Below are 12,854 nucleotides of genomic sequence, written 5' to 3' on the forward strand. Positions count from 1 at the left end.
AAGGTTGGGAGAGCTGTATGAGCCTTTTGGTCGCCAGATAAAGAAACCAAGTCTGATCTAGATTAAATCCAAAGATGAGAAGATAGACAACGTGCGAGATTGTCTGAGAACGGATGGAATATAATAGACGCACACGCCCGTTCCAAATGGTAGCCATTCGAAAAGGAGTCCCTCGCTCAGGATCCCTTAGCCACTTGACGAAAAGAAATCCCTCACGTAGAAAAGAATCCAGTGGAGATTTAACCCCATCGAAAGCAACATATCATGGCCCGTGAACATGCATCCTAACAAACCTTCCTCAGCGTGGCCACCTATGAGGTTCGCCATGTTGATATGGCCGGCCCGCGGAAACCAGCTCTGAGGACGTTTCGCCAAAGGAACATTCGCTGCGTTCATTGTTCAAACAATGGACGGAAAAACGACGCAATACCAAACTGCGTTGAATCTTCGGGTACGGTGAGATGCTCCCCAAGTTATTGATCTTTTTCCGCATTAGGGGCTCAATAAGCAAAGTTAGCCCTAACACCATACCCGATTAGGCAAATTTGAACGTCAATTGCAGGCGACATGCAATCATCATTCCAGGATCCTGCAAGCCTGTTAGCCCTTTCTTTGACAGAAATGTGAGCAACCAACTTGAGTTTCGATGGCTGGAGCTGCTAAGACGAAAGGTTGATGATGCGGATGTGGGAGAGTTTACTCTCTATCCGGTGTGTTCTGGCTTTAGCCAATGTAATATCACCATTCGAGCGCCAACAGTCTTCCATCGTTGGAAATGGCAAACGATAAACGAGTTCTGAGTATAATGTCCACATGGCTGTTTCTTGACATGTTCCCCCCTCCAAGGCGTAGCTGCAATGGCATCATTGCCAAGGAGGCTCGGTTCGTTGATCTGGGATAACCGCACCGATATCCATTTCCGGATCAAAAGCGAGACAAGGACCCAGAATTCAGCTATTCGTAATGAACATTTCACTGACTACTATCGAGCTTATTCCCTCGATAGAGATATTCTTGGTTTCGTCTGAACATCAGTTGCATGGAATCGAGTTGGAAAAATTGCCCCAAAACAATTTGACTTGCTACCAATATGTAAATTCCAGATCAAAATGAGTTTCCCAAGTTGTTAGAACTCTTCGAGGGAAACCGGTTGCGGTAGGAGGAGAATTGAAGAAAGAAACATAGCAATAAATTCGTAGGTGGCAAGGCGATATGTCACGCGATTTCCCATGTGGCTCGCCCCATCCACTGGCCGATGCAGGGAATGGAGAGGCCGATAGGAGGCAGACGACAAGCCGGTCGACCTAACGATGGGGCCATCCCCGAGGGATTTCAATTTTTTTCACGGTAAGAGTGTCGTAATATCTATCATCACCCTTTCCATAATTTTGCCACTAAGGGAAACGAGTTGCACCAGCATTCTCCCGTAGCATAAATAATGCCCAGTGTAAGGTGCGCAATGTTGGCTTAAAGTTAATCTTGGAATGAGTAAAGGCCCAGTTTGACCAGAGGGATCCACTGAAGCGGTATCGCTTTGTATCTCGCTTGCTATCTCCCCCTCTCTCTCTCTTAGCTTAGACGTCCTGCTGAGAGCCAGGATACCGATAGCGAAATGCACGCCATGTCCTTGAAGCAGCCATTGATCATCCGTCTAGCCATGCATGCAATGTTTTCGTATATGCAGTCACGTCCATAACCCCTCTCTTGTTCTATGTTCGAACATCTGACGTCTGGTCCTATGGGATTTTAGGTTCACAACTGCTTTCGCCAGAGAGCCGACTTTTCCGCAACCAATACTGCATGCAAAAAATGAACTTTGCATGCTCGAGCTCCAGACCTGGGGCCCTTCTATCCGTTTTCCCGTGTTTGCGTCACGTTTATCGGGGTAGTTCCGAGCGATCATGCAACAATGATAAAGCTCCAAAGTTGCCGCGTTTGCTTTTCCTAAAAAAGACGCGACAAGGCCCGAGGTCACGAGGACATAGGCCAGAGAGTCCACTACATGACCAAATCTCGTATCAGGTTTGGAGCTGAATCAGCCCAGATACTGACGCATTTGACAGTCTGCAAATCATGATATATTGCACAAGCGCAAACCCAAAAGCTTCCGTAATGCGCAAATTTTGGGAGGGTCGATGCAGCCTCCAGTGTCTAGAGGAGTGGTGGCACATGCCCAAGGTGCTAGGACGCGGGACCGAGCCATAAAATGGCCATCGAGACCAGCATATAATCAACTGATGATCTTCCGTGCAAAATTATTATGGGCAAGAAAATTGCACATTCGGATTCCGGCGACTTGATCGACTTTCAAAGCATGCAAGCAACACCGGAAGTCTCATTGAAAATCTGGTAGGCTCTCGAGTCGAACTCACTCCCTACATAGCTTGTGGGATCATTGGAGCAGAATTTCCGTGACCCCAGACTTGGCTCTGCCGCCGGTAAGCAATCGGAAGTCCAGGCCTGAACATCTCAACAGAGTGGGTGGGAGGGTCAACTTTTGAGGCCTTGGGGACTGTGAACGAAGCTATGCAACTTCAGGCCTATAAACAATTAGGCTAGGCTGCATTTTAACAGTGCTGTTGTTATTGAAGAGTTGCATTCTCTTTGTTGGAAGTTTGAGGCGGGGAGAGCCATATGTTCACGTGAAGCCAAGCAACAGCCTTCAACTGGGCATTCATCGTGCAGTTCCAAGAAGCTCCCAAAATTCGCCTGGTATACTGATTCTAGTTCCAGGCAACAGAAATTGCCAGAAGGATGGCTAGCAAAGAGCCAACTCACTGATATCTGATTTTCAATTGTGCCACACACCCTTCAGCGTGAATGCCCAAGATGCATTGGGATGGCTTTCCTTCCAGCTTTACCAGTCCAGCCACTGTTACATAACTCTTAACCTAGCAAAACTTCTCTTCTCCCTTTCAAAATTGAAGAAAGTACGGGGCCATTGAATTTCGGAGACTCGTGTTTGCCTTTGAAGAATAACCATAATAGGGAGGGCGTGTCCGGGATCAATACGAAGCGCGAGTTGTGGCTGTCTCTGGAATTATTCTGCCTGGAATCGCGGCTCGCGGTGCCGCTCAATAGTTGTGAATCCGACGGCTTGGATTCTTCTTGTAGGTCTTTTTTCATGCAGGATACAGGGTACGCCGCAATAATTCGTTAATTTATCTCACCTATTAAACCGTACCCGCCACAACGGCTGGCCCTGCAACAGAAATTATGAGTAGCCGAACTTCACCAGGCAACCGAAATTCAAAGCGACGGACCATAAAAGCGGCTGCGATTTCTCCCTGTCAGCAATGTTTAGTCGTCAAAAACGCTCTGATCATTGAATATAGCATCAATTCACATTTTTTGATACCTTTCCTATCATGAAGATCGCCATCGTCGGTGGAGGCATCAGCGGATGCGCCATCTATCTCGCGCTCAAAAAGCGCCTCCCCCAGCCGCCAGCTTCCATGGCGGAGCATGAATTTGTCATATTCGAGTCCTACGACACGACCCGGAATCTCGCATCCCAGCATGCTCCGGGTGAAACCCACTCCGCCTCTCTTATTGTGGGCGGAGGCATTGGGCTCCATCCCAACGGGGTCAGATCCCTAGAACGACTGAATGAAGATTTAGCCCGTGATGTTAAGCTTGCAGGGCACTGTTTTAACGTTCAGAAGTTTATGAGCTCTTATGGCAGGGAGCTCGCACGACTCCCTTGTTCGTCTGAAGATACGTATTCCATCTCGTTAAGTCGGCATGCTCTCTGGAGTTGCCTACGGAATTACGTCCCCGATGATCTTATTGTGACGAAGCGTGTTACTCAAGTCATAGCCAATTCGAATGGAAGAAGCGTCATTCAGTTCGCTGATGGAAGTCCGGACGTGGAGGCAGATTTGGTCATTGGTGCAGACGGCCTAAAGAGTCCTACCAGGAGAGCCCTATTCCCGGAGGCGAAGGAGGACCCTTATCCCCCGGAGTTTGCGTAAGCTGATAGAGCCCTCTAAGTCCAAACTGTTACTAAAGTTAATATCTACCCATAGAGGTTTAGTCGGTGTCGGTGGCGTGGTTCAAGGCGAGGAATTCAAATCTCTCGTCGAGCCATGTGCAATAAACTTCGTTTTTGGAAGGAATGGTTTTTTCGGATATTCTTTCGTGCAGTCCTTAACAAACCCATCGGAATACATTAGCTCCACATCGCAGTCCAAGACGACACCGAGCGACACAGTAATGTGGTGGTCTACCTACGAGATGGAATCATGCCCGGACCCAAGGGCAGTGGACAAAGAAGCCATCCTTCGTGATCTACACAACCGCCTCGACACCTGGAAGGATCCGATTATCCAGAAGATTCTCGGCACGGTCAATATCCAGACTATATTCCCTGTGAACACAACACCAGAACTCCCAACATGGACAAGAGACGGCGTCATAGTCATCGGCGACGCAGCCCATACACTTACGCCTACTAGCGGGCAGGGTACATGCCAGGCCCTTGAGGACGTCGAATGTTTCTCCATGCTGCTCTCCCACTTCTTGAAAAAGACATACGATTCCCTAAGCCATCCTTCCGCCGCTGCCTTAGCCCGAATCGAGAGGGAAACCATCGCGCAGGTGATGCAAAAGCACATGGAAATCCGTAAACCCCGAGTCCATGCGATCCAGGAAAAGGGAAAACAATTCGATCAGAAGAAAAAGAATTTAGGAAGAGTGGCCGAATTCATGATGTATTTTGGCTTATTCATAATGGGTAAGCTTGGTAACCCAAACATTGAATGTATGCTTTCCTCTGTGCAGGCAGTTAACTGGGGTGAATTACAATATAGGCAAGCTACCCATGCCTTCATGGATGACCGGATTGTGGACATATGACATTGCCGATGAAGTTAATTATGAAATCTCGAAGATGGGGGCTGAAAACCATCATTGACAAAAAAAGTATAATGTTTTTCTTTTCCTTTATTCCTTTTGTAATTTTTCCCCTAAGATTCCCCTCTTCTGGCAAGTTGTTCTGGTATAATGGCACAACAATACAAATGAATAGCTGTCATAATTCATGTTCATTTCATGTTCTCATACTCTGTACATAGCAAGGCACAAACCAAAACAAAAGGAATAGTATTCACAATCATCCACAAAAGCCAAGAGGTGAAGAAAAAGGGTTTGGGGGCAGGGAACAAAATAACACCTGTACTGTCTTGAAAAATTTGTTTTCACATTATGTGGAACATCCACCACAGTACAGACCATTACATTCCACCCCTCCCCATCCTCTCGATTGAACTCATAATGCCGCTGCGCGGCGCAAGAGGAGTTTTGCTCGGAATTCCAGTCGGGCCCTTATCGTCCTTGCTGTTGCTTCTCACATGACCTGCCGGCATACCAAACCTTGGGACTTTGGGCGTGGGCCCAAGAGAAGGGCGAGGTCGTATCCCACTCGGAGCGTTGGAGAAGCGGGCAATGTTACTAGCTGGGGGAGCATTTTCATTTGACGGAGCCGTAGGTTTCGCCGTCAACTCTAGGGTAGGCAAGGTCATTGGCAGAGACTCTTCTTCTTCCTGACCGACTTCAGTCCGTAGCACGGACAGCGTGCGTTCCCTATGGGGAGGAGGGGGTGGTGGCGACTCTTCCTTCTCCATTGGCTGTTGCTGCTGATGCTGCTGTTGCTGCTGTTGTTGCTGTTGCATAGCAAAAAACTCATCGACAACAGCAACAAGTTCCCCCTTTTCGGCGCGCTCGTTTTTTAGCTGCTCATTGAGTATTTCGTTGTCTTGTTTGATGGAGAGAATTTCCTGCTCAAGACCCTTAACCTTAGCTTCCAAGACGCGCTTCTCAGCCTCAAGGTTTTCATGTTCGCGCAACATTGTGGCATCTCCAGGTGATATGCTGGAATGAGCAGTAGACATAGCGTTGTCCAACTTCAACTTTTCATTCTCCTCCATAGCTTCTCTGAACCTTTTTTCTGCTTCTCTAACCCGCTTCTCCCATCGAGCTTCGTAGCTCTTCTTCAATGCAGCAACCTTGGTTTCGTGTTTTCCTTTGTATAAAGTGTGCAGTTCACGTGCCACTTTCTCAACTGCGTCTTGAACCTCCTTCGCCACCTCGTCAGTCGTTTTATTTTGAGAATTAGAAAGTGTGGTAGTAGTTGTCTGTTCAGAAGAGGTCTGTCTGACGGCTGAGAGTTGACTCTGTAATTCGACAATCTTCCCTTCAAGGTGTTCTTTCGACTTCTCAGCCTCTTCAACTCTATCGGCTAGTCTCTTTCTTTCGCGCTCGCCGTCCACAATTTCGGCCTTAACGCCCCTCAAAACACTCTCCATCTCCTTTCCACGACGTTCCCACTCCCGCTGCTCGGACTCCAGTGCCTCTTTCCGTGCTGCCTCATTCCGCACTTCTTCGAGAGCTTCACCGACTCGACGTTCAGCGTCGGCCACAGCTTCCTTCAAACTTGCCACTTCGGCATCTCTTCCACTTAAAGTCGCTTTGAGAGAAGATATCTGAGATAGGAAGGACGATTTCAAAGACTCTAGCTCTCTCGGAGTGATAGATGGAATCGAGCGTGGCGTAGGGACGGGGGGGATGTCGAAATCCAACAACGAGAGCTTGCTGGGGGATCGGAAGCGTTCAGTAGTCTTGAGTGGAGACAAACGCGGGTTACGACGAGCGGGGGACGCGTAACTGGTCTCAAGAGCGTACTGTCTATGCGAAGACCCATTGAGCTGGTCGGTAAATTCAAGCAAGTTGGGAGTATCGTCAATCCGAGGGTATTTTCTTCCAGGAGTCGGGGATCCATAGTCACCGCCTTGATCGCCCCAACCGTTTCGTCTGTAGTCTCGTTTGGCAGAATTTGGAGTCCTCAATATAGAATCTCCGAGTTTCGATGGGGAAACTACCTTCTTCGGGCTGAGCGTATTTTCTCTAGCACGTTTCAGTGGCGAATCCGCTCTCAACTTTGCGAAGAGGGTCATATCGGCATTGGGCACAGCCGAAAAAGTACTTAAGCACGTGTCATCTCCGGTATCGTAGCCCAAATGGACGTGACCCCCCATGCCATTCTCAACAGGACTTTCCTTTTCCTCATCTGGGTGGTACACGATGCTCATATTCTCATGATTCACGGTCATCCCGGACACTTTTCGGACTTGGACCGGTTCGGAGCGGTAGTGGATGATACTGCTATCTATATCAGGAAAGTGTACCACGTCCTTTTGTTCATCAGTGAAGGTAATGTCGGCCATGATCGGCGCGTGTTCCATTGTAGGCACAGGCGGCTCGTCCGGCTTAAAGTCTTCTCGGTCCATATTAACATCGTCCTCACCGGGGTTTTCGCCTTTAGGGGAGCCGCTGCCATCTTTCCGGGGGGCCATATCTCGTGTTAAGCCGGTGAGGTCGCCGGATACCATCTCCTGAAACGGTGAGCTAGGAGGCCATTCGTCGCAAAGCCCTTCTTCCTCCGCATCCAAAGTTGGAGAGGCTGTGTGCATGTCCTGTTTTAACGGGGAAGCATTCTCGTTGTAGATTGAAAAGCGCTTCTCTAAACTTCCCCGAGGGCTATTTGCAGACGGTTTCGAACTTTCAGGGAAGGAATCAACAAGGGGAGACCGGGCATTTTGCCTCGACGAGGAGAGGGGAGAGAGGACTGAGATCGGACTCGTCATGACGTATCGCGTGTATGGCGTTTGCCAGCTTGAAAGGGGGTTAAGTCGCGCGCTGCGATGCTATCAATGAGCACATGGGCCTCCTACACCAGTCGACTTGCTCAAATAGGGAGGGATCTCACCTTTATTCCTTTCGGTAGCATTTGCCTCATTTGGCAGATCAAGGGGTTCTTGTAGAATAGTCAGAATTGGCTGTCGAACGGACTGCGCTGTGTGACGACAAGCTTGACTGCCGGCGAGCTGAATGTTTTGGTCGCAACAACAAAAAGACATTCTCGACATAGCAACCAGACGTAAACAAAGCTAACACCGATTCGAACGCAACCCAGGGCTTAGGGCTGCGCTAGCAAACTTTAACCTACACATGTGATGCTTGGCGCTGACCTGCACTTGCATCATTCATCGCGGGAGCCACAGGCCGTGCAGGCCTTGAGTGCTGTGTCGGAACAGTTGCAGTGACAAGGCTTGCAATGATCCTCCTGTATCACCTAGGACAGTTTGGTCTGATCGCAGGACAGCCTTTGGTTGGAGTTGGCACTTTCGAAAAGCTGAGCATATGACCTTGGGAACGCTAGTGGCCCATTGGCTTTGGCTGTTGGAGATAGGATCCCGGAACTGCTATGACTCCGTACCGTGGGCCCGATTCAAAGATAGTGGCGAGCTCGAATCTCTCCACCGGGAAAGCCAGCATCTTGTGTCCCGCTTCGACACGAGCGTATGTATGAACACCTCATGATGACACGGGAGTGGGTTGTAGCACATGCCCATCTGGCTCCACCTGGACTGCAGTAGCGACGGGATTTTCGAGCCTGGACGGAGTCCTCCGTACCCATACTCTGTGTGTACAGTACATGCGAGACGCTTGTCTCAGCCCGCGTGTCCCTTGTCGGTGCACGCAAATCGGTCTTGCCGCCACCCGTTCGTGTCCCTATCTTTCCTTTTCCCATGGCTCTGGAACCTCAGCCGGCTAGCCTTTTCTCCCCCCCTCTCCCCTTCCTTTAAGAGCGGACGGTCGTCCCATGACCGAGAGATATTTGCTCATATCCATTATCTTCTTCCCTTGACTTTTTAATCTCCTGTGCTCTCACTGTGTCGAAGCAAGAGATAAAGGCGCTGGAGTAAGGAAATTGACAGCAAGATCAGAATAACTACAACAGACGTCATCGGCTAGGTTGAAACCTGCTTGACAGTCAGAGTTTGAGAAAGAGAGAGTCTCCTGGTTGCAGCAAGCAGAAGTCCTTGGCCTTTCAGGAGACGCGGGAACTGTCTACCGCAACTGCTTGGGAGGATTGCCGTAAGAATCATTGTATTTCCTAGAGAACATGAGATTAACACGTCAAAGAGGCCATTCCCCCACACATATTCCCAACAACACCAACGAAGGTTTCCCAACCCTCCAGCTCTTCATTCTCGGTGAGTGTCTCCAATCTGATATCTTCCCTTGGTCTGCATCCCGCTGACGTTGTTCGGCTTGCAGCAATATGTCGCTTTGCCGAGCCAATCGCGTTGACCTCCATATTCCCATATTCATGGGTTATGGTGAGGGACTTCGAAATCGGCGAGAAGTCTAGCGCTTCTTTCTATGCTGGCATCCTCATTTCTGCGTTTTCCCTCGCGGAGAGCCTGACGGGCGTGTTCTGGGGCAGTCTCTCAGATAAGGTCGGTCGTAAACCAGTCTTGCTCTTTGGCTGTTTTGGAACAATGGTTTCCCTGCTCATTGTTGGCTTCGCAACCAACTTCTGGGTTGCCCTGCTGGGCAGGGTGGTTGGCGGCGTTTTGAACGGGAATATAGGAGTTATTCAGACCATGGTCGGCGAGTTAGTCAAGAAGCCGGAATATGAACGTATGCTTGGCCTTCTCATTGCCTGATACTCTTCAAGTCTTATTGTATGCTGACTCTCTGTTTCCTTATTAGCGAGGGCGTATGCGGTCATGCCTTTTGTTTGGTCAATCGGGACGATTGTTGGCCCAGGTAGGTTTTCTCTATTTTTCCAGTTGGTATCAGAACACCATTAACAGTTTTGCAAAGCCATTGGAGGTGCCTGTTCAAAACCTGCTGAGACGTTTCCTTCTATTTTCCCCCGTTCAGGGTTATTTGGCATCTTCCCGTATCTCCTCCCTAACGTTATCTGCTCGGTGCTACTTCTGATCAGCATTATTGCTGGGTATTTATTCCTCCATGAAACCCATCCGGACATGCAGACGCGATATACCCGGATGGAAACCCATGAAGACACCGAATTTGGTACTGCATTAGCCGCCGTGGCTACCGCTGGATCACTCTCTTGCGCAAGTGCAGATTTGAGAGCAAAGTCTTACGGCACTTTCAATGATGTTGACATGCATGAAGACGAGGAATGGCATGTGAGGCCTGACGGAAAACTCCTTCCTTCACCAGAGCCCTCAAAGGTCTTTACACGTCGTGTAATAATGCTAATAATCGCTTTGGGCATATTTACTTACCATTCCATGACATACGACCATCTTCTACCTATCTTTCTCCAGGACGAGAAGAGCGAACCAGCCAAATGGCCAATATCTGGTCTCCCTCATGTTCCTGGTGGGTTGGGATTATCCACCCAGACTGTTGGCCTAATCATGTCTATAAACGGAATTATCGCGCTGGTAATTCAAGGTGTCGTTTTCCCGGTTTTCACGGAGTGGCTCGGTGTCTGGAACGTCTTCGTCCTCGTGACTATTCTCCATCCGATTGCCTACTTTATAGTACCATTCCTCGCCTTACTCCCATCCGGCATACTCTACCCTGGGATCTATACTTGCCTGACGATTCGGAATATCTTCTCAATTCTCGATTATCCCGTCTTGCTTATCCTCATCAAGCAAGCTAGTCCATCAAACTCGGTATTAGGGAAAATTAACGGGTTAGCCGCATCAGCTGGTGCTGCGGCGCGGACTATTGCTCCGCCGATCGCTGGATACCTTTATACCGTGGGTTCTCGCGTTAGATTCACCGGAGTCGCGTGGTGGGCCAGTGCTTTGGCCGCCATTGTCGGAGCGTTGCAACTCTGGTTCATGCACCCTAAAAAATATTCATTCGTCTCCATTACCACAGGCGCACCCGGTTATTACCAACATACTGAAACTCCAGCTCCCGAGATTGTGCATGTCAGTGTTGACCACCAGGATGCCGTGTAAGTGAGCCTATTTGCTCGATACCCTTGCTGCGTGTTAGACTTTGGCTTCTACCTCCTTCACTTGCTATTATTTAGCTTGGCCAGTTTTGATCCCGGTTATTCGGGTTTGGTTTAAAAGTTTCCGACTATTGACCCATTCGTTTAAACGTCCTTCGTTTTCTACTTGCGGAACGGCGTTCAAGGTGGTGGTCTCAAAACTGTGAGCTTTCTGCGCGATTCGGGCGATATTAGCAGCAATGTGGCGAGCATCATTATAGATAGCCGAGCCGTTTAAATTAAAAAGCGCCCAGTAGTACGGACTATATGTATGTACATCGGGATGTTGTGTCGCATTGTAAGACAAGTCGGGCTCCTGTGTATCAAGACATAGCATCATCCACCTAGAAGAGCAATTGCACAATGGAAATGTTCACTCGTCCTCTTTCCAGGGAAAACAGTTTTGCAAAAGAACAAAAAGAATAGACGGGGAAGAAGATGAAAAAATATAACTGAAGCCGAACGCGAGGGTCGAACTCGCAACCTTGTGGTTAATCCGCGGTTTTTATGAACCTTACGCATAAGAGCCACACGCTCTACCGATTGAGCTAGCCCGGCAAAGGAGATATTTCGGCATAAATCTATTGAAACTTTCTCTACCTGTACCAGATTCCCGCGCGAGTAGAGGAAACGAGATAGATATGTTGGTATAGTGAAACACGGCACCTTAAAGACCTCCAAACGCCCTGTTCTTCTTCTGATATATGTATACCATAGCCGATGTTCTGCTGCCGGGAACGCCAATGGGATAAATGTAAGCAATGTACATGAAACGGGAATTTTGGAGCCTCCTTTAGTTATTATCCTCGCGAGATGAGATAGGAATGTATAGTCGCCTTTCACGAGCGGCCTAGAATATTGGAGTTCGTCGTAAGTATATCAAAAATCCACCATGATTGAGACGTAAAAGAAAAGAACTTTGATCATTTGAGAAATCCAATGCAGAATATAAGTCAACCCGTACCTGAATCCACCTTTCCGCCCAAGGTTTCAATGCAGCCCAAACCAATAATGACACGGTAGCGACAATGAATATCAGCACAACGGCTTTGTCTTTATTAGATTCTCGTTCTAGACAGTCATAAGTCAGTTGTGTTGCATTCTTGGCTCTTTCCCCGGAATGTTGTATGATATTTGGACAGGAGGGACAAGACGCACGGAAACAAGTCGTTACAACATCATCCTCCTTCGCACCCTTGCACATCGGAAGGTGATAGTCCAGACAAAATTTGCGATTGCAGTCATTACAATTGGCCGCGCGGAACTTCTTGTCGTCCTTATCACCGCCGGTACTCTTGTTCTTATCGCCATGAGACTCCGCTGGTTGGACACCTGCGTTGTCCCGGGGGACGGCACGGTGGGAGAACAGAGATGGGGTGAATATCGAGCGTCTACCTAGCGTGGGATTTGAGGAGGTATGAGGCTTGGGCGGGCCAAGTGGGATGATGGTGCTATTGGAAAAGCAGGTACATTTGCAAAAGGAGGTTGGAGCTGTTGTTTGGAGTGGTGTGGTCAGCGCGTGATATCAGCGAGAGGGCTGGAGGAGGAAAGGGAGGACGTACTCGCAGCGCTGATGAAGGGTAGTGAGGACAAGAATATTAGGAGGAAGAGAGAGAGGGTGTGACTTCGTATTATCATTTTGGATATGTGTGTATTGGTGGATTGCAGAACAGGTTTCTACTGTGCTGTTGATTGATGATAATATTACAGTCTCGCTCGATGACCTCAGAACTCTTGCCTTGCTGACCGCTCTGCACTAAAATTCTTAACTAGTGGTATTGTAACCAAGTTACAGCGAACGGTGTGGAGTGACATGTATCTTTGATTCCATGAAACCTCCCTCGCACCAACCTCTTCTACCCCCAACCAGATCTCCCGCGAGTGCAGAGTAGCCCTGAGCGTTTTTGCGGCTTTCTTCTTTGTGCTACCAAATCCGCGGTAGCATGCACGCCTTATCCCTGGATAGCTCATGCTCTTGAGACCAACACATATGCAGCCCTCAAAGCCACAGCTTCAGGAA

The 12,854-nt window shown here is 48.8% G+C and overlaps 6 protein-coding genes and 1 non-coding gene across 8 annotated transcripts; 3 read left to right on the forward strand and 4 right to left on the reverse strand.

Moving 5' to 3' along the window:
- Nucleotides 1–28: 28 nt before the first annotated feature.
- Nucleotides 29–1,053, reverse strand: CIMG_11313 (uncharacterized protein). The gene is made up of 2 exons (XM_012358404.1): nt 701–1,053; nt 29–589 (listed from the first exon to the last, which is right to left on the reverse strand). Exon 2 carries the CDS (start codon nt 527–529, stop codon nt 299–301), a length of 231 nt encoding a protein of 76 aa, XP_012213827.1. The 5' UTR covers nt 530–589; nt 701–1,053; the 3' UTR covers nt 29–298.
- Nucleotides 1,054–2,073: 1,020 nt separating this feature from the next.
- CIMG_13359 (uncharacterized protein) lies at nt 2,074–3,081 on the forward strand (the record flags this gene model as incomplete). Its single annotated transcript, XM_001244980.2, has 5 exons — nt 2,074–2,178; nt 2,384–2,438; nt 2,575–2,712; nt 2,896–2,930; nt 2,989–3,081. The coding sequence occupies 5 exons, from the start codon at nt 2,074–2,076 to the stop codon at nt 3,079–3,081; spliced, it is 426 nt and encodes a 141-aa protein (XP_001244981.2).
- CIMG_04423 (extracellular salicylate hydroxylase/monooxygenase) lies at nt 2,738–5,125 on the forward strand. The gene is made up of 3 exons (XM_001244981.2): nt 2,738–3,970; nt 4,029–4,735; nt 4,812–5,125. Exons 1-3 carry the CDS (start codon nt 3,369–3,371, stop codon nt 4,913–4,915), a joined length of 1,413 nt encoding a protein of 470 aa, XP_001244982.1. The 5' UTR covers nt 2,738–3,368; the 3' UTR covers nt 4,916–5,125.
- Nucleotides 5,027–8,112, reverse strand: CIMG_04424 (uncharacterized protein). Its single transcript, XM_001244982.2, has 2 exons — nt 7,766–8,112; nt 5,027–7,695 (listed from the first exon to the last, which is right to left on the reverse strand). Exon 2 carries the CDS (start codon nt 7,641–7,643, stop codon nt 5,235–5,237), a length of 2,409 nt encoding a protein of 802 aa, XP_001244983.2. The 5' UTR covers nt 7,644–7,695; nt 7,766–8,112; the 3' UTR covers nt 5,027–5,234.
- A 585-nt stretch (nt 8,113–8,697) lies between these two features.
- On the forward strand, nt 8,698–11,209 carry CIMG_04426. Of its 2 annotated transcripts, XM_004445991.1 has the most exons (6): nt 8,709–8,937; nt 8,986–9,056; nt 9,121–9,302; nt 9,447–9,486; nt 9,559–9,615; nt 9,673–11,209. In XM_004445991.1, the coding sequence occupies exons 3-6, from the start codon at nt 9,180–9,182 to the stop codon at nt 10,797–10,799; spliced, it is 1,347 nt and encodes a 448-aa protein (XP_004446048.1). In that variant the 5' UTR covers nt 8,709–8,937; nt 8,986–9,056; nt 9,121–9,179; the 3' UTR covers nt 10,800–11,209. The 2 variants fall into 2 exon arrangements, with proteins under 2 accessions (XP_004446047.1, XP_004446048.1); XM_004445990.1 differs by having other exon boundaries at nt 8,698–8,937; nt 9,121–9,486.
- Nucleotides 11,159–12,500, reverse strand: CIMG_04427 (uncharacterized protein). Its single transcript, XM_001244985.2, has 4 exons — nt 12,397–12,500; nt 11,993–12,325; nt 11,799–11,905; nt 11,159–11,684 (listed from the first exon to the last, which is right to left on the reverse strand). The coding sequence occupies exons 1-4, from the start codon at nt 12,470–12,472 to the stop codon at nt 11,628–11,630; spliced, it is 573 nt and encodes a 190-aa protein (XP_001244986.1). The 5' UTR covers nt 12,473–12,500; the 3' UTR covers nt 11,159–11,627.
- On the reverse strand, nt 11,291–11,392 carry CIMG_15083. The gene has a single exon. It is a non-coding gene; the product is annotated as a tRNA-Lys (tRNA).
- Nucleotides 12,501–12,854: the final 354 nt, after the last annotated feature.

This window comes from Coccidioides immitis, assembly GCF_000149335.2.
Source record: "Coccidioides immitis RS genomic scaffold supercont3.4, whole genome shotgun sequence".
NCBI classification, from domain to species: domain Eukaryota; kingdom Fungi; phylum Ascomycota; class Eurotiomycetes; order Onygenales; family Onygenaceae; genus Coccidioides; species Coccidioides immitis.

Excerpts from the sequence above, each read along its gene's own strand:
- CIMG_11313 (XM_012358404.1), bottom strand. The coding sequence starts at position 529 with ATGGTGTTAGGGCTAACTTTGCTTATTGAGCCCCTAATGCGGAAAAAG.
- CIMG_04423 (XM_001244981.2), top strand. The coding sequence starts at position 3,369 with ATGAAGATCGCCATCGTCGGTGGAGGCATCAGCGGATGCGCCATCTAT. Across the intron at positions 3,971-4,028 it reads CCTTATCCCCCGGAGTTTGC|AGGTTTAGTCGGTGTCGGTG; the intron begins GTAAGCTGATAG and ends ATCTACCCATAG. Across the intron at positions 4,736-4,811 it reads TTTTGGCTTATTCATAATGG|GCAAGCTACCCATGCCTTCA; the intron begins GTAAGCTTGGTA and ends ATTACAATATAG.
- CIMG_04424 (XM_001244982.2), bottom strand. The coding sequence starts at position 7,643 with ATGACGAGTCCGATCTCAGTCCTCTCTCCCCTCTCCTCGTCGAGGCAA.
- CIMG_04426 (XM_004445990.1), top strand. The coding sequence starts at position 9,180 with ATGGTGAGGGACTTCGAAATCGGCGAGAAGTCTAGCGCTTCTTTCTAT. Across the intron at positions 9,487-9,558 it reads CAAGAAGCCGGAATATGAAC|CGAGGGCGTATGCGGTCATG; the intron begins GTATGCTTGGCC and ends TTTCCTTATTAG. Across the intron at positions 9,616-9,672 it reads CGGGACGATTGTTGGCCCAG|CCATTGGAGGTGCCTGTTCA; the intron begins GTAGGTTTTCTC and ends AGTTTTGCAAAG.
- CIMG_04427 (XM_001244985.2), bottom strand. The coding sequence starts at position 12,472 with ATGATAATACGAAGTCACACCCTCTCTCTCTTCCTCCTAATATTCTTG. Across the intron at positions 12,326-12,396 it reads ACCCTTCATCAGCGCTGCGA|CTCCAACCTCCTTTTGCAAA; the intron begins GTACGTCCTCCC and ends TCCAAACAACAG. Across the intron at positions 11,685-11,798 it reads GGGCGGAAAGGTGGATTCAG|GCCGCTCGTGAAAGGCGACT; the intron begins GTACGGGTTGAC and ends CCAATATTCTAG.